Source organism: Mus caroli, unplaced genomic scaffold (assembly GCF_978045245.1).
Source record: "Mus caroli unplaced genomic scaffold, Mus_caroli_1 scaffold_5, whole genome shotgun sequence".
NCBI classification, from domain to species: domain Eukaryota; kingdom Metazoa; phylum Chordata; class Mammalia; order Rodentia; family Muridae; genus Mus; species Mus caroli.
Genome location: NW_028227260.1, coordinates 95143469 through 95169506, shown reverse-complemented (window position 1 = coordinate 95169506; position 26038 = coordinate 95143469). Strand labels below are relative to the sequence as shown.

Below are 26038 nucleotides of genomic sequence, written 5' to 3'. Positions count from 1 at the left end.
TCCCTAAATAGGGGCTAGGGCAGATGTGTCTCCCACATAAATTCCTCTAACTGCCACTGGAGCTGTGCAGCCCTTAGAAAGAGTGGCTATCACTGTGGGCTGTATCAAACCTGAGGCTTCAGACAGAGCCACCTGGAGCCCAGTCTTTGCACCTTTTCCCTAGTGCTGCTAGGTGCCCAATACTTAGGCCTCCTCTGCACAGTGGCCTGGACCCATAGTTTGAGTATACTCAACAGGACCCTCAAACAGACAGAGCCCTTATCCCATTAAAACACGCATACTTGCTATCAGTGGTCTGAGAGAAGAGTAGAAGAATTGGGTTGGTGAAGGGCTTGGGAGTTGCCTCCTGTTGGGTACAAAAGATCAGACATTTAAGGAGAGGACCCACTTAGGGCAATGGGCCTTCCAGAAACTGTCCATAGATACTTTACCTGACCTGGGGCCCATCCAGGACTGGCTTTAGAAACTCAGTTGTGGGGCTAAGGTCAAGAAAACACTGGACAGGGCTTGGTCCTGGAATAGAGCATAAAGAAAGCCCCTTCTTAGGCAAGTTCAGAACTACCAGCAATTGGGCATCTCCTTCCCTCCTCTGCCCCATATAGGCACAAATTGCCATATATGTCCAAGCTCCCCCTACTCTCCTGTGCTTCTGTGTATGTCATGGCCACACAGGTGTTCTCAAGTCTCTCCGTGTCTGTCATTCCTCTTCCATTGTAGGCAAGCAGCAGGATGGGGCGATGGACAGTAGCCAAACCAGAGGTAACGTGTGTGTGTGTGTGTGTGTGTGTGTGTGTGTGTGTGTGTGTGCGTGTGCGTGTGTGTGCATGGCTCAGGGCAGCTGAAGAGCCTGGGGGAGGAGGGGGACAAGGGGGAATGGGGAGGGACTACCTGCTACCAGGGCAGAAGTAGCACCTAAAGGCAGGTGAGTGGGCCCCAAAGTCCCATACTGGCTTGGCAGTGAAGGAGACATCCTTGGAGGCTGCTTCTACCAGACACTGCTTTCCTGAAGCCTAGACGGGCCACCTGGAAAACAGCTGGTCAGTACCAAGGCCATCAAGCATGGCTTGAGCTTGTTCACAAATGAGAATTACCCATGAATGGACACCCTGGGACCACTTTGACCAGATGATGAATCTGAGGCATAGAGAGGGTAACTTGTCAAGATCCCTGGGTGCTAGTCCTGTGAGGATCCCAGGTAAGGAGAGTCAGCTGGAGCCTGGAAGATAACTGAGACTGGTGGGGCTTTGGGTAAAGGAGGCATTCTGATGGCTGCGATCCTTGCTTAGTGGGATAACAATAGGCAGAGACTCAAAGCTAGAGTGACACAGCTAGACAGGGTCAGGCATGTCCTCAAGGCTGCTAGGAGGAAAGAGCTCTGGTAAGTGGCTTTGGGATACCAGATGAGGTGAAGGGATGTATAATGAGAAAAAAACAGGGGGTACCCCCACAACTACTAGGTCAAGCAGCAGTTATCTTAAGAAGAGTGGAGGAAGTAAGTGTGGGGGTCTGATTACTTGGGGCATCCATGTCACCTCCACAAAAGCAGCAAGAATGAAAATTGAGGAGCTAAAAAGAAGGAATGAGGGGAGCCCCCTGATCTAAGAGGGGGTAGGGAAAGATCAGGACAGAACAAGGTTGCCTGAGAGCACTTGGGAGGAGGCAATTTGATCAAGGATTCCTGGGCTAAGAGGAGTTCATACTAAGAACTCCTTAGTGTCCCTGGTGGGGAAAGTTGGGGTGGCTTGAACATTTGTAGTCAAATGAGTCAGATTTTGGCTCCAGAACATTCTTTGGACCAACCACAGGACTTCTCTCAGGTATTGAGATTTGGGGCATTCCAGGACTGGCCACCTTGCCTGTGCACAAGTTCTTTGTGCTGGTGTCTGTCCACCCTTCCCACAAAAGAACCATCTCTCTGTCCCACCTAGGACAATGCTGCAGTTACCTGCCTACCTCAGGAGGTCCTGGGCTTAGGATGCAACAGAGGAAAGCCTACAGATTCCCTTTGCAAAACTTGACATTAAAAGTGCTCCATTAAATCCCATATGATGAGACATGTATTTCCTGTGATAGTTCTTTGTAGCCCCTTTACCCATGCTAGGCTTTAACATCATCCAAGGATTTCCTTTATGTACAGCTAAGAAGCAGGATGGGGCTGTTGCCATGGAAATGCAACCCCTGAAGAGCGCCGAGGGTGGGGAAATGGAGGAGCGGGAAAAGAAGAAAGCCAACATACCCAAGAAGGAGAAGTCAGTCCTGCAAGGAAAGCTCACAAAACTGGCTGTGCAGATTGGGAAAGCAGGTAGGTTCAGGCAGAGGCAGCAGGGCAGGAACCTGGAGGACACTGGGCTCCTGGAAGTAGTATCAGTTCCAGATGCTATGAATGCAAGGAACAGAATATTGATTGTCCTGGCTCTAAGGCAAGTTCATGTGCAGAGAGGTGGATAGTATTCCAGAAGAGTGTGGCATATACTATAGGGCCAGAGATGCAAGCCAAAGTTAAACATGACTATCAAGTTCTGGGTACCACCCTCCCCGCCCCCCCCCCCCAGTGTGGCCTAAGTCACACACTTACATATTAACTAGCAGACTCCCTGACTCAAGGCTTCTGGCCACATCACAGTCAAGAGGCTGCTAACTTTATCAAGAATCTCCTGTCCAGAGCCTCAACACCTGAAGATGGCTAGCCCCTCCCAGATGTATATCTCATATCCTCAGCTTTCTACTCTTTATATCACACTGTCCTGGGGAAACTGGAATAAAGACTGCCTTGGGACCTCTTGTTCCATAGAGTCATGTCTCGAATTGTTTATCTCAAATCCATCAACCCCTTGCAAAGGCCCTGACTGGACTCAGGCCAGCCATGACTACATTGTCCTCAACTTTTCTTCCCTCCTTTTCTCCCCCTCTCTACCATGGCTGGACAGGATTGGTGATGTCTGCTATCACTGTCATCATTCTGGTCCTCTACTTTGTGATTGAGACCTTTGTCGTGGATGGCCGGGTATGGCTGGCAGAGTGCACACCAGTGTATGTGCAGTACTTCGTGAAGTTCTTCATTATTGGAGTCACTGTTTTGGTTGTGGCTGTCCCTGAGGGCCTGCCTCTTGCTGTTACTATCTCCTTGGCTTACTCTGTCAAGGTAATAATACTAATACTTACAATTAATTCCATCACACAGACCCCAAAACTGGAGTGGGATGTCATTGGGCATCTTAGGTGTAGAGGGGACTAGGGAAGGCTGGGGATGCCTTTGGAAGAAAGGTACTGTGCAAGATAGACTTTACTAATACATCCTAGCAAAGGGTCCCACTGTACCCACCTAACCCTCAGACACAGTGAAGGGAGCAGAGAACAAGCTGAGAGACCTCAAAGGTTCTGGGACACTGAGAGCTAATGGGAGAGTAAGGAAGAACCAGTGGAGTGTAGAGGGAAACAGAGATAGCAGGAAACTGAAGAGGGAGGGAGCTCTGAAAGATAATTTCCAAGTAGCTTCCTGGAAGCTCACTGTTCCCTGTCTGATGGAAGTTGTTGGATCTTACATCCCTACTCTCTCAGTTTGCTACCACCCAGCCCAGAGATGACCGATGTCACCCAATGGACTGTTACTGTTACTTACTCACATTGCCTTGATCCTTATGAGTAAACAACTGAAGCATCTCCCACACCATCTTTGCCCATTACAGAAAATGATGAAGGATAATAACCTGGTACGCCACCTGGATGCCTGTGAGACCATGGGCAATGCCACAGCCATCTGTTCTGACAAGACGGGCACACTCACCACCAACCGCATGACAGTGGTCCAGTCCTACCTAGGAGACACCCACTACAAAGAGATTCCAGCTCCCAGCGCCCTGACCCCCAAGATTCTTGACCTTCTGGTTCACGCCATCTCCATCAACAGTGCCTACACCACCAAAATTCTAGTGAGCATGGCTAGGAGGGCAAATGAGAGAAGGGGGCAGGGCTGGTGGCATGGCATAAACCTCCCTGAGGGGTTCATTAGGTCCACTTGTAAATTTTGGGTTGCTAGGAATGTAGCTGAGTGGTATTGGTAAAGAATTTGCCTACTGAACATAAAGCTCTGGGTTTGCCCCCACCATACTATAAAAGGAAACCCAGAGCAGAGGAGAAAAGGCCAAGACCAAGGTTGAGGAGATGGCTCAGTCATTAAAAGTGCTTGCTTTACAAGCATGAAGGTTTGAGTTCACTTACCAGAACCCATGTTTGAAAGAAAGAAAGAAAGAAAGAAAGAAAGAGAGAGAGAGAGAGAGAGAGAGAGAGAGAGAGAAGGAAGGAAGGAAGGAAGGAAAGGAAAAACTAGGCAACAGCCTGCTTGTAATCTCTACACTGGGGAGGCAAAAACAAGTAGGAATTAGGGGCTCTAGGCTAGTGACAGATCCCATCTCTAGAGAACAAGAAAAAGCAAGAACTTTTGACAGAGTACTCTTACTGTTGGGTGGGACAGGTGGGCTATAGACATCCTTTCTAAGCATGGTAAATAATGGAAAACCTATAAAGAGCCACTTTGCAGACAGGGCATAGCCTGTGTAGTCAACATGGGTGCCCTCCCTGTGTTCCATGCCACAACCCCCTAGCTACACAATGGCCAAAATTGGATGAGAACCTTGGCCTTGGGGATGGAACAGAAGGTACTCTGGGCCCTGATGCCAAGCTGATTATTCTTGCCTACAGCCTCCAGAGAAAGAAGGCGCTCTCCCACGCCAAGTGGGCAACAAAACAGAGTGTGCTCTGCTGGGCTTCGTCTTGGACCTGAAACGTGACTTCCAGCCTGTTCGGGAGCAGATACCAGAAGATCAGCTTTACAAAGTGTACACCTTCAACTCAGTTCGCAAGTCTATGAGCACAGTTATCCGCATGCCTGATGGTGGCTTCCGCCTCTTTAGCAAGGGAGCCTCAGAGATTCTGCTCAAAAAGTGAGTGTGTAATAGGAAAAAGGATCCAGGGGTCAAATGGCAGGGAGCTAGTTAGCATTTGATTCACCCAGTTGTCTACTGTCAGACATCTGGATTGTTTCCACATTCGGGCTCTTGGTCATTCAAGTACAGGTTTGAGTATGCATTCTTAACTCTATAGGGCATACACTGTCAATCAGCTTTCTGTTACTAGAATACTTGAGCTAAGCACAGTGATGAACACCTCTCTTCCCAGCTGTGTCAAATGATGAGGCAGGAAGTACAGAATTTAGGAGTTTGAGGCCAATCTGAGAAACTTAAGGAGGCCTTGTCCTCCTCCTACCACCAAAAAAGGAAAAAATAAACTCATAGAATATTTATTTAGCAGGGCAGTGGTAGCAACACAAATTTGATATCAGCACTCAGAAGGAAGATCTGAGGATCAAGTCCAGCCTGGTCTATGGATTGAATTTCACTACAGTCAGGGCTACACAGAATGGGACAATCCAAAAATAAAAAAATAGTTCACTAGACAGATTGGGACAAGCAGGGTATCCTGGAGCTGTCCTCTCAAAAGTCTTAGAGACCCTACATAGTTTTTGAAAACAATTTGTATTTTTTACATCCCTGAACTGTGGCCTTCCTAATTTCTAAGATTCTCTCTAGACATCATTCTTATTGTATCGGTGCAATGCTTGGCCTTCTAAAGTGACACTATCATTCAGCAACATGCTCCTTGGCTGGAACTTTATAACACAACTTCTCTCTCTCTCTCTCTCTCTCTCTCTCTCTCTCTCTCTCTCTGTGTGTGTGTGTGTGTGTGTGTGTGTGTGCACGCGCGCGCGCGCGCGCATGCATGCACATGTGCATGTGCGAACATATGTAGCAGCCAGAGGACTAATGTGGGCATTGGTTATCTCCTTCCACAAAGTGGGTCCTGGGGTCAAACTCAGGTCATCAGGCTTGAAGGCAAATGCTCTTACCTGCTGAACCATCTTGAAATTTCTTCTGCCAGATTAATTAGTCTATCACCTTTAAATTTAACCTCACACTGAGTGGGAGAGCATGGGCAAAAGTGTAGACAAGATCTTTTCCATAGCATAACACAAATGGTCTCTGGTCCAATTTTCAGTATTGTCCTTGTTCTCATTTGAAACCTTGCAAGCACAGGTTTTACCGTTTGCATCCCTATTAGCATTCTAGTCCTCTGAGTTCCCACCAGAATTACCTGGTAAGCTCTTGGAACATTCTAGGCTTTCTTTAATGCTGTTGTTGCCATTCTATTGGGTGGAAAGTAGGGTCTCTTGGTAATTTCAATTTACATTTTTTGAAAATTAGAAATACCACTAAAAATGAGAAGATGTTAGAATATTTCTGTTTCTGATGGAAATATAAAACAGTATTACCAGGGCTGGGGAGATGTCAATTACTCAGTGCCTGCCACACCAAGCAAAAAGACCAGCATTCATGTAAAAGTTGTGAGTGGCAGTAGCACACATCTGTTACTTGGTCCATGGATAGAAGGCAGAGGCAGTGGTGGTGGGTAGAGAGACACACAGTTGACTGAAGTTCATTGGGCAGGCAGTCTAGCTGAATGGATGAGTTTCAGGTTCAGTGAAAAACCCGGTCCAAAAACTACAGTAAAGAGCAATTGAGGAAGGTATCCAGGGTAACCTTGGGCCTACACATGTGTGTGCATACATGTATTTGTATACCTGCTTACATATGTACACACACACACACACACACACTGGTAATAATGTAATATTATTAATTAATAATAAGTTAAGCATGGCACTGTCTTGTGACCCAACTGTTTTGTTCCTAGGCATATATGTGATAACTCACTTTGGTTGCTACCTTAACTGTACTGAGGCGATGGTTAGGAAACTGGGACCAAGAACTAGGATCACTGCTTTCACCATACCTGGTCCCGTGGAAGAAAACTTAGGATTAACTTGTGATTGGACTTAGGAAATGTTTGGATGACCATGCTAGAGAGTTGGGTTGTCTTTTTCTTGTGCTTTAAAATCTTTGCTATGTACTGACTACTAAGTCCTTATCGAACATATCATTTTCTCTTTTCACTCTTCCAACATTGTCTGTAGATGCACAGATAGTGTCAAATCATGATGAAATCCAATTTGTCTGTTTTTTGCTGTTTATGCTTTTATATTTACGTTCTTATCTTTGGTCTTATTACATTTTTAAATTATTGTTGAATTATGTGTATGGATGCCTTGTCAACATGTATGTCTATATGCCATGTGTGTACAGTGCCCATGGAGGCCAGAAGGGACATTGGATCACTTTGAACTGGGGTTACAGCAGTTACGAGCTTTCATGGGAGTGCTAGGATTCAATCCAGGCTCCTCTGGAAGAACAGCTAGTACTCTTAACCATCTCTCCGTCCCCTATTTTACTTTACTTTTTGACATATGTGAGGATTTTGCTTGTTTGTATGTCTGTACTACACATATTTCTGTGCACCACATGCATACAGTACCCATGGAATCCAGAAGGGGGGCATCAGATTCCCTGAGAACTGGGCTTAAAGATAATTATGCAGGTACAGGGAATCAAAATCCTATCCTCTGGAAGAGCAGCCAGTGCTCTAAACAGTTGAGCCATCTCCCTAGCTCCTACTTTATTTATTGTTTGTGTGAGTTCATGTGTGTGCGTCATGTGCACATGCATGTGTACACACAAGTGGAAGTCACAGGACAAGGAAGTCTGTTCTCTCCCTTTACCATGTGGGTCCTTAGGATTGAGCTCAGGTCATCGGGCAGGAACCAAGCACCTTGATCCTCTGAGACATTTCTTCAGTCCCCATTTGGTTTGTTCTTTGAAACAGACTCTCCACTATGTAGCTCAGGCTAGCTTGGAACTCCCAGGTTCTCCTGCCTTAGCTTTTTTTTTAAAAAAATATTATTTGTTTAATGTATATGAATACATTGTAGCTGTCTTCAGTCACACCAGAAGAGGACATCAGATCCCATTACAGATGGTTGTAAGCCACCATGTGGTTGCTGGGAATTGAACTCAGGATCTCTGGAAGAGCTGTCAGTGCTCTTAACCACTAAGCCATCTCTACAGCCCCTGCCTTAGCTTCTTAAGTGCAGGGACAACAGCCATGTGCGACCGTAAAGTGGGGTTTCTTTCACATACATTCCACTCCTTGGTCCTAAAGAGACTGTAGGAAAGCTACAGTAAGCCTCAGGCTGCCATCTCTTGCCTGGGTCCCTTAGCCTGAGTGTTCACAGGTTGCTGTAACAAATGGCCCTAGACCTGATGATGGCTTAAGATAATGTAAATCTTAGACAGATGAGACAACTGAATTGGTAAAATTTTTGCCCAGAAGCCATGTAAAAATCTTGTAATTCCAACCCTGGTAAGCCAGAGCAGAGATAGGTTATTCCTTGAGGCTCTCTGCCCAGCTAGCCTACCCTACTTGGCAAGCTCTAGGTCAGGGAGAGGCTGTCTCAAAAACAAAACAAACAAATAACAACAACTAAGGAACAATAATCTAATTCATTCTGGCTTTTACACAAATACACACACACAGACACACACACACCATAAATTTATTACCTTAAATTCCTGGTGGCCGGAAACCTAAAGTCAAGGTGTGCTCTAAGTTGTGTGCTCTCTCTTAGGGTGGGAAGAGGGCATCTTTCTTTGCCTCTCTCAAATTCTGCTGCTAGTATGCAGCTGCATCCCTCCAGTTTCCCAACTGTGATCACATGCTCTTCTCCCCTGTCTGTGCACCTCTGCATCCTGTTTTTTTTATATGTGTGTTTGTTTGTTGGTTTGTTTTTTAATAATATCATTGGCTAAGGTCCCATCCTAATCCAGTATGACTGGCACTGTTTCCTTTTGTTCACTCCCTGTCCCTACCTACCCCACTACCCCTGCCCTGCCCCAGGTGTACAAACATCTTAAACAGCAATGGTGAACTCCGAGGATTTCGTCCTCGGGACCGGGATGATATGGTGAAGAAGATCATTGAGCCTATGGCTTGTGATGGCCTCCGCACCATCTGCATTGCCTACAGGGACTTCTCTGCTATCCAGGAGCCTGATTGGGACAATGAGAATGAGGTGGTTGGTGACCTTACCTGCATAGCTGTTGTGGGCATCGAGGACCCTGTGCGACCTGAGGTAGCTGCCCTCTTTCTGGAAGCTGCTCTAGTAACTATTCCCCAGGTTCAAGGTTGTCCAGTACGTAGCAGGGTAGCTTTTTCCACACTGGATCTGTACACTGTAGGCTTGGAACACAAACACACATGGCAAGAGCCTCTTTCTCCCACATTCCTAGATCTTACACCTCTTCCTGTCCTATTTATAGATAAAGCAGCATGGAAAACAGAGACTTGGAGTCTCTCAAGGCCATGGGCGCTTCCTTAGTGCTTTTGATCCCCTTGCCAAGCTCTCTTGTCCTTGACCTATGGGAATTCTGTGGAACCTATGGAAGTTTGCAGCTGTGATAGAGGCAAAATGGGGGGGGGGGTAGATCTCAAGGATCATGTGGCTGAAGCAAACACAAAATGGAAAGGGATGTCTTTGGTGGCCTTGACATTGGGAAGTCACTAAAGCCTTTGACTTGAGCACTTTTTGTGTGATGGTTATATTTGCTGGTCTTTAAAGATGGGAGATTTTTGTGAACAGATCCTCAAGAAAATAGTGTGAAAGAGCCCTCTATCTTCCCAGTCCTGTCTGTTGGTATCCACCTCATGTTAGACTACTTGATCCTGCCCATTAGCCTGGAGCTTTGGCTCTGACAGGGGATGAGAAAGAAGCTTTGCATAAAGGATCACAAAGCAAAGACATTCAGTTCTAAAACAAATATTCCCTGAATGTAAAGAGTAGGCATGGGTCACTATCAGCAGAACACCCCTGTACTCAGTTGGGGATGGAGTGAGGAACACAGTGAGCGCAACAGGCCTAGCTTGGGCTGGCAGCAGAGTGAGCCCTGGAGCCAGCTGTGCAGTGATAATTTTGAAGATTTTTCACCTCAGAAAATGTGAAACACAGATACATGTTGAGAAAGATATAACGAGGACCCAACCTCAGTGAGTACCTTGGGGAGTCCAGGGTAGAAACTCAGGACACGAAGAGCCTATTTCAGCGGTCCAGGGGAAAAGGTCAGTTCCTCTGTGGCTTAAAGTGGTTGAGAGGGAGTTCCGCCATAAAGTTACTGGGGAGACCTGACATCAGGTCCTGATTCTGAGGCAAGCACAAGGGAAGCCTCCATGGGTCTTAGTCAAATTTGCTGGGCTCTGGAAAGTACAGGATAGCCACCAGAGGGAGACAGAGAACTATGTCCATAGAAAGTCCAGCAGATGGACTGGAGTGGACCTGGGAACTTCTACAGGCCTCTACTCCCTGCTGTGATATGGGGGGACTTGATAAGATAGGGAATGGGTCACAATAGACAAGGAGGGAACAGGCTGCTCTACAAAGGTGGGTGTCCTTTGGAGGAAGTGTTCCTACCACCTGGCTAGGGGACGAAGAGCTTAGAGACTGCATATGTGGGTAGGCCTTGGAGTAGTGGCTGCATCTGGATTCTGGGGTGAACCTTTGCCAAGGTCCTAGCTCTTAGGCTCATTATGGTCACTTGGCAGCATCAAAGAAGAAGGCTTCCAGCCACTTTGGGAAATGAAGCTGAAGAGCTGCCTCATTCTCCTGATTGACAGGAAGTTCACTTTACTGAAGGTCTTATGCAGCACCTTAAGACCTTAAGAGAACAGGATGTGTTCTTGAGATTTAGTATAAGGAGACACCACACACACACACACACACACACACACACAAAAGCACACACGGCGGGGGGGGGGGGGTGAACTATCACAGCTAGACTTTGCTCAAGGCATGTCCTTCTCTGTCACTTGACAGTTCTGGCTTTGATTATTGGATCACTGTCAAAGCCTTAAGTAGAGACTCCTCTGCTCTTGCTCACCACCCTCTATTTGCTTACTGCCTATCCCCAAACTGCTCTGTCCATCTGTGCCCACCCTACCTTCTCTAGTCTCCATAGGTCAGAGGAGTAGTCTAGATCTAGATACCTCCTACATTCTTTCCTCCTCAGGTCCGCAGGGCACTCACTAAAGAATTCACAGACCTAGGCCTTGCCTCATTCAATTCTTCAAACTCTAAACTGGCCCTCCTCCCCACCTATGCTATTCCATCTTGCCTGTTTTGTCCCTTCTGCATCTCCAGGGCCTGAAGAGCCACACATATCATGTTTGGAAACTGCCCATTCCATCTGCCCACTACTGGAATGATGTTAAAACCCCTAGGCTGGTCTCATGGCTTCCCACCCTGTTGGCTTGTTTTGTGCTTTGTGCTTGGAAGTTCTCTTTCTTTTTCCTTAGTTCTAGAATGCTACACTATTTGAAAAAGAAATGCATGCATTGTAACCCCAAGTAATGTTCCACTTCCTTTACTGAATAGATTGTGTAAAATCTACAGCTGAGACAAAGATTAATTCCTGAGGAAAATAGTTGAGTTCTATATCAAAAAAACAACAAAAACAACCTAGACAAGAGAGGGAAACATTCATAGCTAGGTCTACATAACTGCTCATTTCTGTGGCCAGGCACAGTGAAGGAGATGGCAGGAGACAGTTGGCTAGTGGGCTGGGGAGAGTACCTGCCCACACACAGTACCTGCCCACTGTAGACCATCCTCGGAACTCCTTCACACCACACTCCAAGAACCCTGAACTGGAACCATAGGGTTCACTGTACTGATAGATTTGCTGGGACTTGGGATCCTGCAGATCTGTACCAAACACAAAATATGGGATTGTCTTGCCAGGCCCACCCATCACTCTTATATCTCCCAGGTCCCTGAAGCCATTCGAAAATGCCAGCGTGCTGGCATCACAGTCCGTATGGTGACTGGAGACAACATCAACACTGCCCGGGCTATTGCAGCTAAGTGTGGCATCATCCAGCCAGGAGAGGACTTCCTGTGCCTGGAGGGGAAGGAATTCAACAGAAGAATTCGAAATGAGAAAGGCGAGGTAGCTCCCTGCATCTCTGTCCTGAGCTTCTGCTTTCCCCATCCCTCTGCTAGCTTCCTAGTCATCCCAGCCACAGTGCCTGTCTTCAGTCTAGACTCTGATGTCTCTCTTATTTCCTCCAGATTGAACAGGAGCGGCTGGACAAAGTGTGGCCCAAGCTGCGGGTGCTTGCCCGGTCATCTCCCACTGATAAACATACTCTGGTTAAAGGTAACCAACTTTGTTCACCCTCTTCAACATGTGGCTATATCTGGCATCCCTGCATGTTGTCACTTGCTCTTGGGTTCTTGATTGGAAGAGCTTAGAACCAATGACTAGAAAAATTCCAACTAAGAATGGCTCATAAATCTCTTGTGAGGCTATGCCGGGGCCTAGCAAACACAGAAGTGGATGCTCACAGTCAGCTATTGGATGGATCACAGGGCCCCCAATGGAGGAGCTAGAGAAAGTATCCAAGGAACTAAAGGAGTCTGCAACCCTATAGGTGGAACAACAATATGAACTAACGAGTACCCCCCAGAGCTCGTGTCTCTGGCTGCATATGTATCAGAAGATGGCCTAGTAGGCCATCACTGGAAAGAGAGTCCCATTGGTCTTGCAAACTTTATATGCCTCAGTACAGAGGAACGCCAGGGCCAAGAAGTGGGAGTGGGTGGGTAGGGAAGTGGGAGGGAGGGTATGGGGGACTTTTGGGATAGCATTGGAAATGTAATTGAGGAAAATACCTAATTAAAAAAAAGAATGGCTCATAAAGGCTGCCCTCCATTGGAACAAATGGGGAAACTGAGGCCCGGAACAGGGAGACAATCATCTAATTCAGGCAATGATAGACCTTCCTTTCTATCAAATCATGCTGGTCTGTGTTAGTGAGCAAAAGACCTTGGTGGAAATAGGAAGGTGAAGCTATCACAATAAAGCCAGGAGCCTTGATCCCATAAGTAACCTGGAGCAACAGAAGCAACCCATACCAACCTCTGGCATATAGCCTTACCCTGATACACTCTGTGTTCCAGGCATTATTGACAGCACGACTGGTGAGCAGCGGCAGGTGGTGGCTGTGACTGGAGATGGCACCAATGATGGGCCAGCCCTCAAAAAGGCAGATGTGGGCTTCGCCATGGTAAGCCACTTGGTACCAAACCAGTTCATCACACAAATGAAATCCTGTCTCCTGGACTTAAGTTGGCATCAGAAAGTGGAGAGCCAGTGTCAGGGCAGGTGACAGAGTGCTAGAAGCTTCCTTCTCTCATATCTTGACCATTTGGGACTGTATGGGATCTGATCATTAATGAATGCATTATGTGATTTGTTTAAAGATATTTGGTGTCAATACGTCAGAGGTGACAGTGGAACCCAACTGCACCACTGAAGAAAGGGAGGAACAGTGAACAGTGGCTTGTCAACCATGGCATCTGCCCACAATCATCTTTTCTCAGTCCTCTCCAAGTAACCTCTGGCCCCAAGAGTGATGAGCAGAGACCACAGAGGGTTCTTCCTCTGGTTTCTCTCCTTCTGTTCCTATAGATCTAGCTCTTCTTGGTGAGCAGTGCCTTCTAGGCACTGCCCACATGATGAACCATGACCCCAACACATAGGGGGCAGGAGCCTTGTGTCATCTTTCCCAACTCTAGCAGAAACGAAGACCTTTTCACTCAGTCCACATTTGGTGTAGTCATTGGGTGGAGTAGTTCCTGGGCCTCACAACTGGGAGGACAGAGCAAGTTGAGCTTCCCAGAGTGGCTGGTGTCACAAGGCCAAGACCAAGACCAAGATGGGGTAGGTAAGGTCTGCACAGATTTGATATGTATTGCTGTGCCCAAGCTTGCGTGGTGGAGAAGCAAGAATCTGCCACGTAGCCAAATGATGGGCCCTTTACTCTACCTATACAGCCCACATTTCTCAGAGCTTTATCAAATAGCCAGAGCAACAGCTGGCGAGTAGCCACCCAATGACAGCTGGGCATTGTGGAAGGCTCTATGGATGTCTACGTTGTTAGCAACTATGTTGTTTAGTAGCAAAGGCCCCCTCACAGCCACAAGTGATATCATGCAGTTTGCAGCATAGGATATTAGATTAAAACAAGTACTATTTCACTAGGATCTTATTTAAAAGAGAAAGGCATGGAACCACCCCAGGTGGGCTGGGTGGCCAAAAAGAGACTGAGAAATAGGCACTGTGTTTGTGTGTCATCCCCCAGGGCATTGCAGGCACTGATGTGGCCAAGGAGGCCTCTGACATCATTCTGACTGATGACAACTTCACCAGCATTGTCAAGGCGGTCATGTGGGGCCGCAATGTCTATGACAGCATCTCCAAGTTCCTGCAGTTTCAGTTGACAGTCAACGTGGTAGCTGTGATTGTGGCCTTCACGGGTGCCTGCATTACTCAGGTGGGCACCAGGGGTTTCTACGGGCAGTAGTATGGACTTAAATAGGGCCATATTGAGAACAAGTGTTTTCTTTGCTGCAGATTCTTTTAATTGAAATCAAACTCACATACCAAAAATCTTAACTGATCATGGTAACCAATTAGTAAACTTTTTACTATATTCACAATGTCATACAATCACCACTACCATCTAGTTCCAGAATACATTCACCCATCCCAAAGGAGACCTTTCACCTACTAGCAATTATTCCACATCCCCCTCTAAGCACCTGACAACTTCCACTTTTTTCTGTCTCTATTTACCTGCTGTAGACATTTTGTATCAGTGGAATAAAATGACATGTAACCTTTGGGTTGCTTTGTTGTAAAGGGGACTTGGCACATGTATGTGCTACAGAGCACATGTGGAGGCCAAAGGACAACTTGCATGAGTAAGCTTTCTCTTTCTACCCTGTCAGCCCCAGGGAATTGAACCCGGGCCATATGTTTGCACCTTTATCCACTGTGCCACTTTGCTGGTTCCACATATGTAGCCTTTGCACTCAGCATCTCATTCAGAATGTTTTCAAGAATAATCTATGTTGCAGCTTCGGCCAGTGATTTATTCATTTTCATAGCTGTATAATAGTCCAATAGGTCTCATTTTGTTTATCATTAATCCACTGACCAATCTTTGGCCTACTTCCACTTCATTAAGAACACTCATGTCCAAGTTTCAGTGAGCATATGCCTTCCACTCTCTTGGGTCTAGATCTGGGAGTACAATGGCTGAGTCACAGAGGATCTCCAGAGTTCCCCTTTCTTTCTTTTTCTTTTTTCTTTCTTTCTTTCTTTCTGGGGATTTTTTTTTTTTTTGCTTTGCTTTGTTTTTGTTGTTGTTTTTGCTGCTGCTGCTGCTGCTGCTGGTGGTGGTTTTGTTGTTGTTTTATTGGTTTGGTTTGGTTTGGTTTCTTTCCAAAGTTTTGGGTTTTTTTTCTCTGTTTACTCAGTTCAATGGCCCGAGTTCAGTTCCCTGAGACCCACCAGGTAGAAAGAGAGAAGTTACTCATGCAAGTTGTCCTCTGGCCTTCACAGATTCGCCTGTCCTAAAACTCACTATGTAGATCAGGCTGGCCTGGGACTCACAGAGATTCACCTGCCTCTACCTCTTGAGTGTTGGGATTAAAAGTATGTGTCACCACTACCTGGCTAGATTTCTCCTTTCTCAATGATTTTATCCTCCCCATTGGCTGGAGGGCAGAATTTACTGATTTCTTGTTAGGAATGGTTGACTTTATTGTTACCAAGCACTTAACTGGTTTTGCTGATCAGCTTGGCTGTTTCAAGGATGTGTGTGCTCACATGCACAAGTGTGTACACATGAAAGTCTCTGTGTTGGCAAGGTGTGGATACATATGTATTCATGTTTATGTAGAGGTCAAAAGTCAATCTCTGGTTTTCCTTGGAAGCTATCTACCTTGTTGTTGTTGTTTTGGTTTGGTTTTTTGTTTTGTTTTGTTTTTGTTTTTGTTTTTTGAGAGACAGCCTTTCAGTAAGTGCCCAGCCTCGCGGATTTGGACAGTTTAGCTGGGTAGCAAGCTTTAGGAATCTTCACATCTTCATCTCCCCATCCCTGAGATTACAAATTCACACCACTGTGCCAAACTTATTTGACATAGGTTCTAGATGTTGAGCTTAGGTTCTCATGCTTGTAGACAAGCACTTTGCTATCTGAGCTAACTCTCTAGCCCTTCAAGGACTTTTTCTTGATATCTAAGTCACATATGAATAACATCATAATAACCACCCTAACCATTTGAACGTACACAATTGCATGGGTTGGTATATTCAGTATTGCGCAACCATCACCTCTATTTGCTCTCAGAATATTCTCATGGTCCCCAGAGGAATCCTCACACCCATTAGCAGCCACTTCCCATTGCCTCACCAGCATTGGAGATGCTCATCTGCTCATTTTATTTCATTGACTCCATCTATGCTCTTGTACATCTGGACCCTGTGAAGCTGATTCTTTTTTTTCAAAAACAATTTTTTATTATATTTTTTTCTTCATTTACATTTCAAATGCTATCTCAAAAGTCCCCTATACCCTCCCCCCGCCCAGCTTCCCTACCCACCCACTCCCACTTCCTGGCCCTGGCATTCCCCTGTACTGGGGCATATAATCTTTGCAAGACCAAGGGCCTCTCTTCCCGATGATGGCCGACTAGGCCATCTTCTGCCACATATGCAACTAGAGACACAGCTCTGGGGGTACTGGTTAGTTCATATTGTTGTTCCTCCTATAGGGTTGCAGATCCCTTCAGCTCCTTAGGTACTTTCTCTAACTCCTTCATTAGGGGGCCCTGTGTTCCATCCAATAGATGACTGTGAGCATCCACTTCTGTATTTGCCAGGCACTAGCCTAGCCTCACAAGAGACAGCTATATTAGGGTCCTTTCAGCAAAATCATGCTGGCATATGCCATAGTGTCTGCGTTTGGTGGCTGATTATGGGATGGATGCCCGGGTGGGGCAGTCTCTGGATGGTCCTTCCTTACATCTCAGCTCCAAACTTTGTCTCTGTAACTCCTTCCATGGGTATTTTGTTCCCTATTTTAAGGAGGAACGAAGTATACACACTTTGGTCTTCCTTCTTCTTGAGTATGAAGCTGATTTTTAAAGAGACAATCATTGGGGATGACAAGAAAGTGGGTTGGGGTCAACATTTTTCCCTCTTCCTGCCTTATGAGGTGAGAGACTTTGGTTTCAAGGCCCTAGTAACTAAGTTGAGACTTTGTGGTTCCTGCAAAGGCCACACCTTTAAGGTCACTAGACAAGAAGAGAAGGAGATAGGTGAGAATCAGAAAGCCCAGTGGAAAACTTCTGCCAACCTGAGGAAACGTGTGTGACAGGCTTCTGGGAATGAACTCATGACATTGGCAAAGCTGAGTTTCTTCTCAGTAGTAGCAGGCTTACCTATCCTACCCACCCCAAGGTTTCTCTGTGTGGGCTTGCATGACCAACCCCCAGAAGGATGACTGCCCCATCTCCGCAGGACTCTCCTCTCAAAGCTGTGCAGATGTTGTGGGTGAACTTAATCATGGACACATTTGCCTCACTTGCCCTGGCAACGGAACCCCCAACTGAGTCACTGCTGCTGCGGAAGCCATACGGCCGGGACAAGCCTCTCATCTCACGCACCATGATGAAGAACATCCTTGGACATGCTGTCTACCAGCTCACCATTATCTTTACCCTGCTATTTGTTGGTAAATTGGACCTTCAGCATACATTTCAGCCCATATACAAGGCTTTCAGTACACTGTTGCCATGGCCTCATATTTAGACCCTGTCTATATCCTCAGTCTGGCACAGGATGGGATACAGCACTTAGAGACTGAAAAGAACAGTCCTGCTTTGTACCCTTGGTTCATCCTCTCTGCTACCCTTCACGATGTGCCCTACTGTACATCTCTGGGGCAGATATGGTATAGGAGGGTGGCCACTGGTGCAAGGAGAGCCTCCCTCCTCATCCCCTGCCTCTCTCTTCATTTTAGGAGAGCTTTTCTTTGACATTGACAGTGGAAGGAATGCACCTCTGCACTCACCACCGTCAGAGCACTATACCATCATCTTCAACACGTTCGTCATGATGCAGCTTTTCAATGAGATCAATGCTCGCAAGATCCATGGTGAGAGAAATGTCTTTGATGGCATCTTCAGCAACCCCATCTTCTGCACCATTGTCCTGGGCACCTTTGGAATTCAGGTAGGACATGAAAAAGTAGGGTAAATTATGTTGGCCTCCTTGTCCCTGAATCTAGAGCAGTGGTTCTTAATCTTCCAAACATTGCTGGGCCTCACTTTGATCTAACCTACTAGCTTCAAGAAAGCTATGGAAGGCCCTTATCCTCCCATCCTGCTCACATGGCACTAAAAATATTATTCCCTTACCTGTCTCTGGGTCAACCATCCACATTGATAGCACCTAACTCCTTGGTATTCTATAACTATGGACGATTATTTAGGAAATTCTTTGTGTACACATGGTTGACATACTAAACTGGCTGCTACAACACTGTGGGCTGGTAGGCCAGTTCAACTTCCCAGAAGGGGATGAATGCTCTAAAATATAGTATCTTCAAACAAAGCTTCAGATATAGTTAAGTCCCACAAATCAGGGAATGGCTATCATAGAAATGCAGTTCACTGTTCATAGATCCCAAAAAGGGCATGTCATACCTTGTGGCCACTCCAAAGTACCAGTAAGGAATCCATTGACAGGGGAATTGTTCTGTGATTTCCAGGGCAAAATGAATGAGAGAGTCAACAGACTTCGTCTTGGCTAGCATGAAATCATGTCAGCCTACCACTAAGTGTAAACAGGCCTAGAACCTGGCCCTGAGATGGTCGGGTTATACGCTATGGATTGGTTGGTTAGCATTTGAAAATCTTTTTTTTTTTAAAGATTTATTTATTTATTATACATGAGTACACTGTAGCTGTCTTCAGACACTCCAGAAGAGGGCGCCAGATCTCGTTGCGGATGGTTGTGAGCCACCATGTGGTTGCTGGGATTTGAACTCTGGACCTTCGGAAGAGCAGTCGGGTGCTCTTACCCACTGAGCCATCTCACCAGCCCCGCATTTGAAAATCTTACCCTTGGGTGTACAACTACCTCTGAAGTAGACAAGAATGAAGGCAGGAGGCCAAGACAGGACAACCTCTTATACTAAAGGGTCATGCAGAGCAGGCAAATGAAAATAGCCTTGCAGAAGCTGGAAAGATGGTCCAGACAACTGGGTCTCTTCTGGAGCCTAGAGGCAACAGAGGGGAGGTGGGTGTGGGTGTCAGCATGTGAAGCTACTTGCTGATCCATACTGATACCCTTGGCCCTGTAGACAGCTAGTCTGTGGAGCCACCTTTACGCATTTGCTGAGGGAGAAAAAAAGGGAACAATCTGGAAAAGAAAGCCAAGATATTTCCCAGAATGTGGCTGGTCCACCAAGGGATAGGAAGCCAGCAAATCCTTGACTATGGCCAGGCTGGTCTGGCTCCTGGGAAGACAAAGTCAATCTGGAAAGCAAGGTTTGTAGAATTCCGAACAGAGAGAAAATAGGAACTATCTTGACTGCTACTCCGTCTACCACTTTCCATTTTCCCCCCCAGATTGTCATTGTCCAATTTGGAGGGAAGCCCTTCAGCTGTTCCCCACTGTCCACAGAACAGTGGCTTTGGTGCCTGTTTGTTGGTGTTGGGGAGCTGGTCTGGGGACAGGTGAGTGTCATCAACTTTCTCACCAGGGCTTTCCTTCTGGTTGCTTCTCTTGATGGACCTCAAAGTGGGTAAGAAGCCAGGCATCCTGTTTTACCTATGCCTCCCATTATTCCAATTCCTTGTCTCACAGTCTTGGAACCTATGACCTGGAAAGTGTGTGGTATGTGCTCAGGCTCAGGCCTATGACATAATATAACCTGAGGGCAAGGTCACAAGTCACAACTTCAGGAATGAGAGAATAGAGTTGAAATGTCACATTGTCCTGTAAAATCATCCACAGTTTCCTCTCTCATGGTAGAAGTAAAAAACAATCTCCCTAAACCTGGATATTTGGGACTGACAAATGGGATTATTAAAACTAAGAACCTTCAGCCATAGAAAAGGAAGTAATCAGCAGGGTGAAGGGGACTCAGTGTATCTGGGTACAGAACACTTGCTTAGTTTTCATAATCTCCTGGAATCCATACCTAACAGTACAAGAAACAAAATAGAAGGAAGGGCAGCCTGTGGTGCTTGGAATGTCCCAAGATATTTGAAATTAAACAATACTCTGCTATAAAATCTGTAGGTCAAGGAGATCTCAAGAGAAATGAGGTGTTTTGACTTAGTGGAAAGTGTAGAACAACACTTGCAGACCTGAAAGCAGCAGCTACCCCAAAGGAGCAGTGTGTAGTCCAGGAAGCAACACTTGGGTGTTGGCAGCCAGTACAATCTCAGGCACCAAGCCAGTCCCCTCCTTGGTGCATAATAGACCTCTGAAAGCATTTTTTCCAGACTTCATGACCACTGTTCTGGGAAGCCATGGCCAGGACTTACTTCTCTTTGGGGCTTGATCAGCTCAGGCTGCCACAGCAAACTACTAGAGACTGATAGCTCTCTAGTTACACTGAAGGCATGTCTTTTCTCTCTTGAAGTCTAAGATCAAGGGCAGCCACTTCAGTGTCTGGTAAGGGTTCCCTCATGGTTTCACACTATGTGCTCCTCTGGAGTTATCTGGTTATCTCCTCTCATAAGGGCACAATTCTGATGGGATCAAGGATCCAACCTAGTGATTTCATTATCTTCTATTATCTGCCTCTTCCAAATACTTCCAAACTGATGTTTAGAGCTCACCATTAGAGCATAAGTAGCCATCATTTAGGTTATATCACTATGAGTTTTGTTTCTTTATCCATTGATGTGTGTCCCCAACCAAACTGGCCATAGGGACCCCCTTCAGCAATGGTAGAAGCTAGCCTCTGTTGACCCCTGGCATTAACCATTAGACAACTCATGAAATTTCTCCATCTCATTTTCAAGAAATCTCTATCACTGAACCTTCCATCCTGTTGCACTTAGGCCTAACAGTCCAATGAAGTCCCTTCATATTCTACTCCACATAAGTTGACTCTTCCCTGCACATGCCAGCCTCTAGTTAACCTCTCAGCTCCCTGATATAATAGTTACTGCAGTTCTCCCCATGGGTACATGCTGCCAGCCTGTAGCTTAGCCACCCATGATATTTTTAATTATACAAATAATATACATTCAAAGTGGCAAAACTCCAATAAAAGGGGAATCTCTATGCAGGACCTTAGAGCCACTCCTGGCATGCTGACAGGAATGTAAGAGAGACAGAATGACCTACCATCATCCACTCAGATAGTGAAAGGCACATCCCAACCTTCCCTTCATTCCTCCTACCCTTTCCAATGTCTCCCTCCTAGTCACTTCTTCCTCCCTGGCATCCCCTAATCACAAGCCCTTTTCTAGTTCCTTCTTTTTCCAGGCACAAGATTCAGGGGCGGGGGACTCAATCTCAGAGAACAGGGCATTTGGCTTTTCTTCCAGCAACCATGAAGGCCAATAAATATGGAGTGCTATCAGCTAGGGAGTTCATCTGACTCCTGAGGTCAATCACATAGTACTTTATACATGGGCTTTTCTGCTCCCCAGCCCTGGATGAGGCTTAGTTGAGAAGAGTCTGCCATGTAGAAGGGGGCAGCAGTTTAGAGTCTGCTAAGCCTAGGATGTGAGTTTTCTATCTCTGAAAAGTGGGCCCCTCTGTTTTTTTTTTCCTGGCCACAGTAGAGCTTACTCTCATGGCCACCTCTGTTTGCTGCCCTCTGACTGTGGCTTTCCCAGGTCATTGCCAGCATCCCCACCAGCCAGCTCAAGTGGCTGAAGGAAGCAGGGCATGGGCCTGGGAAGGATGAGATGACTGATGAAGAGCTGGCCGAAGGCGAAGAAGAAATTGACCACGCTGAACGAGAGCTCCGCAGGGGCCAGATCCTCTGGTTTCGGGGCCTCAACCGGATCCAGACACAGGTAAGCTGCTGTTCCATGGGACGCCTATTTTGCTGCCTTAGAAAACAGGCAAGAAGCAGAAACCAGGTAGACAGACCCCAAAGTCAACAGGGAATTCTCTGGATCTGTCCTCCAAAGTATGCAGGAGCAGTGGCTAGTTCCCCTCTTACCACATAAAGGGGTGCTCACCACTGGCTGGTCACTTAGATTACCTCTCCCTGACACCTCCCTTAGTGCCCAGGTAGCTTCTCTCATAGCTGGATAAGAACATATGCTAGCAGCTAGTGGTTCTGTCAGGGGCATGAACTAGCACAGTCTACTTTTCTTGGCAAGGCCTGCTCAGGTAACAGGCAAGTTGTATTTGGGTGTGTGGGATGAAAATGGCAACTTCAAGGAGCCTTAGGCTAGCTCTCTGTTCACTAGAGTCTGCTGTAATTATTGTGCAAGAGCCTCTGTAGGTAGTGGACTCTACCACCAAGTTAGTCCAAATCTCCATAGGCTAAACTGGTCAAGGCCAAAGCCATCAGCTATAGTTCCCAGAAACATCAGACAGCCAACATGAGGTAGTAGTGAGGACTTCAAAAAACCCATGTGCCAGGCTATCCTGCTCTCTTCCCGAGTCCCTTCTTGCCCAGCTTTCTTCTATAAGGTCCTGTAGGGCCGCCTGTTTCCATCTTCCTCTCATAATTGCACTGGCCACCGCTCCCACAGATGGCTCTCACTACTGTCTGCAAGGCCGTCTTTCACTTCATGCTTTCCAGTTGCCCTCTGGAGGTGTTGCTGGCCCTGCTCATCCTGACAGCTTGATGTTCCTTCTGAGTTTTCCCTCTTCTCTCTGTCTTTATTTTCCTGGTATCTCCACCTCCCACTCCACTTGTGCTCTTTCATTCTGAAAATGCCTGGGAGAGCCTGCTAGGGAACGGCCTGAGCCCAAACATCCCACCAGGCCACTAGGCCTCCCCACATTGCAGCCTCCTCAACTGGCCTGTGCCATAGACAATTTCCCCATGGCCTAGCTTGTATCCTCTAGGAGACCTTGGCACTTTTACTCATCCAAGGCCTGGGCTACCTTCTCTCTGATGCCTCACTATCTCTGCTATAAGTGCAATCACTTTTCCTCTTTAGGAACTTAACAACTAAAGCAGAATCACCTGGTTAGATTCTCCTGGGGAGTCTGGTAGGTCACTGGGGCAGGACTTGATTTCACACCTCTCCCCATGTATTCTTCCAGCTGTTTTGCCACACTTGGCACAGGACTCATACCCAAGCTGCTCTTGGGGTACTCCAGTACAACCCCCATGATCTAATGGTATCCACTCTGAGGATGCCTCTCTTCCCCTTCTAGGCTCTGTAGGTATGACTGCCACTGGCAGGGCACTGCGACCACTCCTTGCCTCCCATCTGTCCTTATTCATCTCTACCCTTCTGACATCACCCTGGGGCCTGTGGAGTTTGTCTCCATTATCCCCTGGATGAAGTTTCAGCTTCTTACTGTGTCCTTCAAGCTCCAACTTTTTGACATCACCCCCACATTCCTCTCTATATCTATGACTCTGTGCTGCTTTTCCAGATGTACACCCTGCCTACCCATACTGCCATGCCTCCCTGCTTGCTGCTGTGTACCCTTGGGGCTCTCTCTCTCAATGCTGTAAAAGCCTACTTAAAGGTTGCCAAGTCTATGACTCCTTCTCACAGTACCCTCTCCTACCACCATGGGACATCTGTGCAACTGAGGCCAGGACATTGAACCTGAATATGCCAGAATTACTTGGGGAAACTTACTTAGACAGTAGAATCTTTCAGGACTGGGTGAGGTGGCACAAAAGAAGTCCAAGTTGAAGGCATAGCTCAAGGACCAAGCATCCTGAGAACCTACTCCAGTATGTCCAGGGAGGGGTATACTGGGCCCACATCTGAGCCATGTTACACTAGATAGAATTCAGATGAAGCCTGGGAAATGAGGAACAGCCATTAGATCTCTAGCCTAAGCTTCCTCTTCCCATTGGGTAAGCCAATGCCTCCAGCCCAGTGCCCAGGACAGGCATAGGTCCAGCATAGGTAGCTTTGTTTCCTATAATAAATATTTACTCAGTAGCAAAAATGCATAGTAACTGTCAAGTAAAAAAGCCCTCATATCTTCCCAATGTGCTTATGGCCACCTAAATGTGCCTTCCAGGAGACTGTGAGTGTGACCACATCCAGCACCCCTTCCTGATACGATTCAGGGCAGAGCTTATCTGCCATGTTCCAGTTCTGATGCAAAGCCCAGCCCATGAAAACAGTACAGCAATGTGTCTGCTCCACATCAGCCTCTTTTACTTCTGTCATGTAATGCAAGATAGAGTTAGCATTTCTACCTGCTGAAACAGCAACCCCATTCCAACCTAGAGAGTCTGTAAGCAGAGGTGGATCCCACTAGCTGGAGTCTTGGTGTTCCATATCCTTCTGACTGTTCCCTGCCAGTGTCAATGCTTTGTAAACAAGGAGATGGGACCCCAAAGAAAAAGGGAGTGGCCCAAAATCAGCCAGTGAGATCCAGGGCTAGTACCAGTTCCTTAAGCACCTTCTTAGCCCCCAATAAAGCCATACTTATTCCTCCATGGGAATCTCAACTCCCATGGCATTTCAAGGTGGCTTTATCATGTCAGATTTACCACGCCTCTCAAGAATGATGAAGCAGTCACTTTAGCTCAAGTTAGTCTATTTGATTTAAAAAAAAATGCTTGATAAAACAGAACTTAAAGCCTATGGAAGGCTTTTCAGGTTGTATGTACTTTCCAGGCAACTGGCCCCAGATTTCTGGATCTTGTAAACCACAAAATTGCTCTCCGGATTTCGGAGGCCTGTACAACATTTTCTGTTGCATAGTAACTTGATGCCCACTTTCACCACTGTTCTATACTAATGTATCAATGCACCAAATGCTAGAGTGCTGTTCCATAATAAAAGAGAGTGCCTCAAACCTAGAACATGTAGCTTTTTGAATGTTCATGACGTGGTCTGTCTTTTTTGCACTCACCAGTGACTGAGACTTGTTCCTGACCAGTGCTGGTACCTCTGGTGGGGGGGGGGGTAGGATGGTAATGGTGATATTTTCATAGATATGGTTATCCCATGGGGGACATTATGAAAAACATGGAGACTGATGAAAAACCGAGGCAGCAAAGTCAGTTTTTCCACCCCTTATCTTCTCTAAAGAAGCAACCCCATACCCCAGGGTCTGCGACACCACTGCTTAAACGTCTTCCTCTCATGAGATACCCAACCTTATATACAACATATTCCTCCCAGAAGCAGTCACATCCTCAAAGCCTTCTCTTGAGGAAAGGAGTGAGGAAGTGGGCTATACTGAGTGAAAAGCAGGTTGAGTGGAAGGACAACAAGTCTTTCCACACTGAGTTCACAGTTGAAAGGCATTTTGTTTGGAGGAGGGTGTCAACAGTAAGCTACCTCTTTTGGAGAAGCCCTGTCAGCAAGCCAGAGGAGACTGGTGGGCACTGCCTTCCCACAGCAGGGCTTCGGGTGGACCAGGCTGGAAGAGTGCTTTGGACTCCAGAATGCATATTGGTTTGGCTGCTTATATTATTCAATGAACTACATGGTACTTTTCCAGACGTTGGATCCACATTCAAAGATTCTCTCCCCAGTCAAGCCATTCTCTGAGCGGAGGCTACCAGTGTTCCTTGACTCTGGCCTCCCAGAGTCTAGGCATGTAGTCTTCCAATGTCACGACACTGGTTGTGGTTGCTCAGCTGCAGTTCTTTCAGATCCACTTCCTGTATTTGCTACAATGTCAAAGACAGAGGCAGGAGGCTTCTAGCAGGATCCGCAAGGTTCTCCCATGGCTCCCATCTTCTAGGAAGCTCAAAGAGTGGGGACAAGGTGGAAGGCAGTTGTCCCCCAGTCCTCCCAGCCTACATTCTTGAGGGCTGTGGGAAGAATTCTGATGAGATGAAGCCTGTGCTCTTGGAAGCCTCTCTTCTGCCTAAATCTATCTTCTGTTAAGAGTCCCCCTTAATTCAATGAACTGCAGAAATCTGGGTGGTTATCAACACTATTATCAGCGGAGCAGGACAGAGCAAGAGACCCTCTAATAAGAGGACCATGAACAAGGGAGTGATTTCCTAGGGGTTTAAGCCAGATCCTCCAACCCCAATACAC

At 46.6% G+C, this 26038-nt stretch overlaps 1 protein-coding gene across 7 annotated transcripts in view; it reads left to right on the top strand.

The window, feature by feature from the left end:
- The window catches only part of Atp2b3 (ATPase plasma membrane Ca2+ transporting 3), a 67463-nt gene that overhangs the window by 30213 nt on the left and 11212 nt on the right, over positions 1-26038 (top strand). For 3 of the 7 annotated variants that reach the window (XM_021152982.3, XM_085838155.1, XM_029473504.2), the window contains exons 7-20: positions 718-759; positions 2138-2302; positions 2928-3142; positions 3687-3929; positions 4699-4940; positions 8845-9079; positions 11766-11945; positions 12068-12155; positions 12959-13065; positions 14143-14334; positions 17370-17583; positions 17872-18083; positions 19484-19591; positions 21716-21898. In XM_021152982.3, the coding sequence (XP_021008641.1) occupies positions 718-759; positions 2138-2302; positions 2928-3142; positions 3687-3929; positions 4699-4940; positions 8845-9079; positions 11766-11945; positions 12068-12155; positions 12959-13065; positions 14143-14334; positions 17370-17583; positions 17872-18083; positions 19484-19591; positions 21716-21898 (2426 nt within the window). Of the gene's footprint in view, positions 1-717; positions 760-2137; positions 2303-2927; positions 3143-3686; positions 3930-4698; positions 4941-8844; positions 9080-11765; positions 11946-12067; positions 12156-12958; positions 13066-14142; positions 14335-17369; positions 17584-17871; positions 18084-19483; positions 19592-21715; positions 21899-24053; positions 24458-26038 lie in introns of those variants that run through there. The other 4 variants (XM_029473503.1, XM_029473505.1, XM_085838154.1 and 1 more) reach the window with 2 other exon arrangements.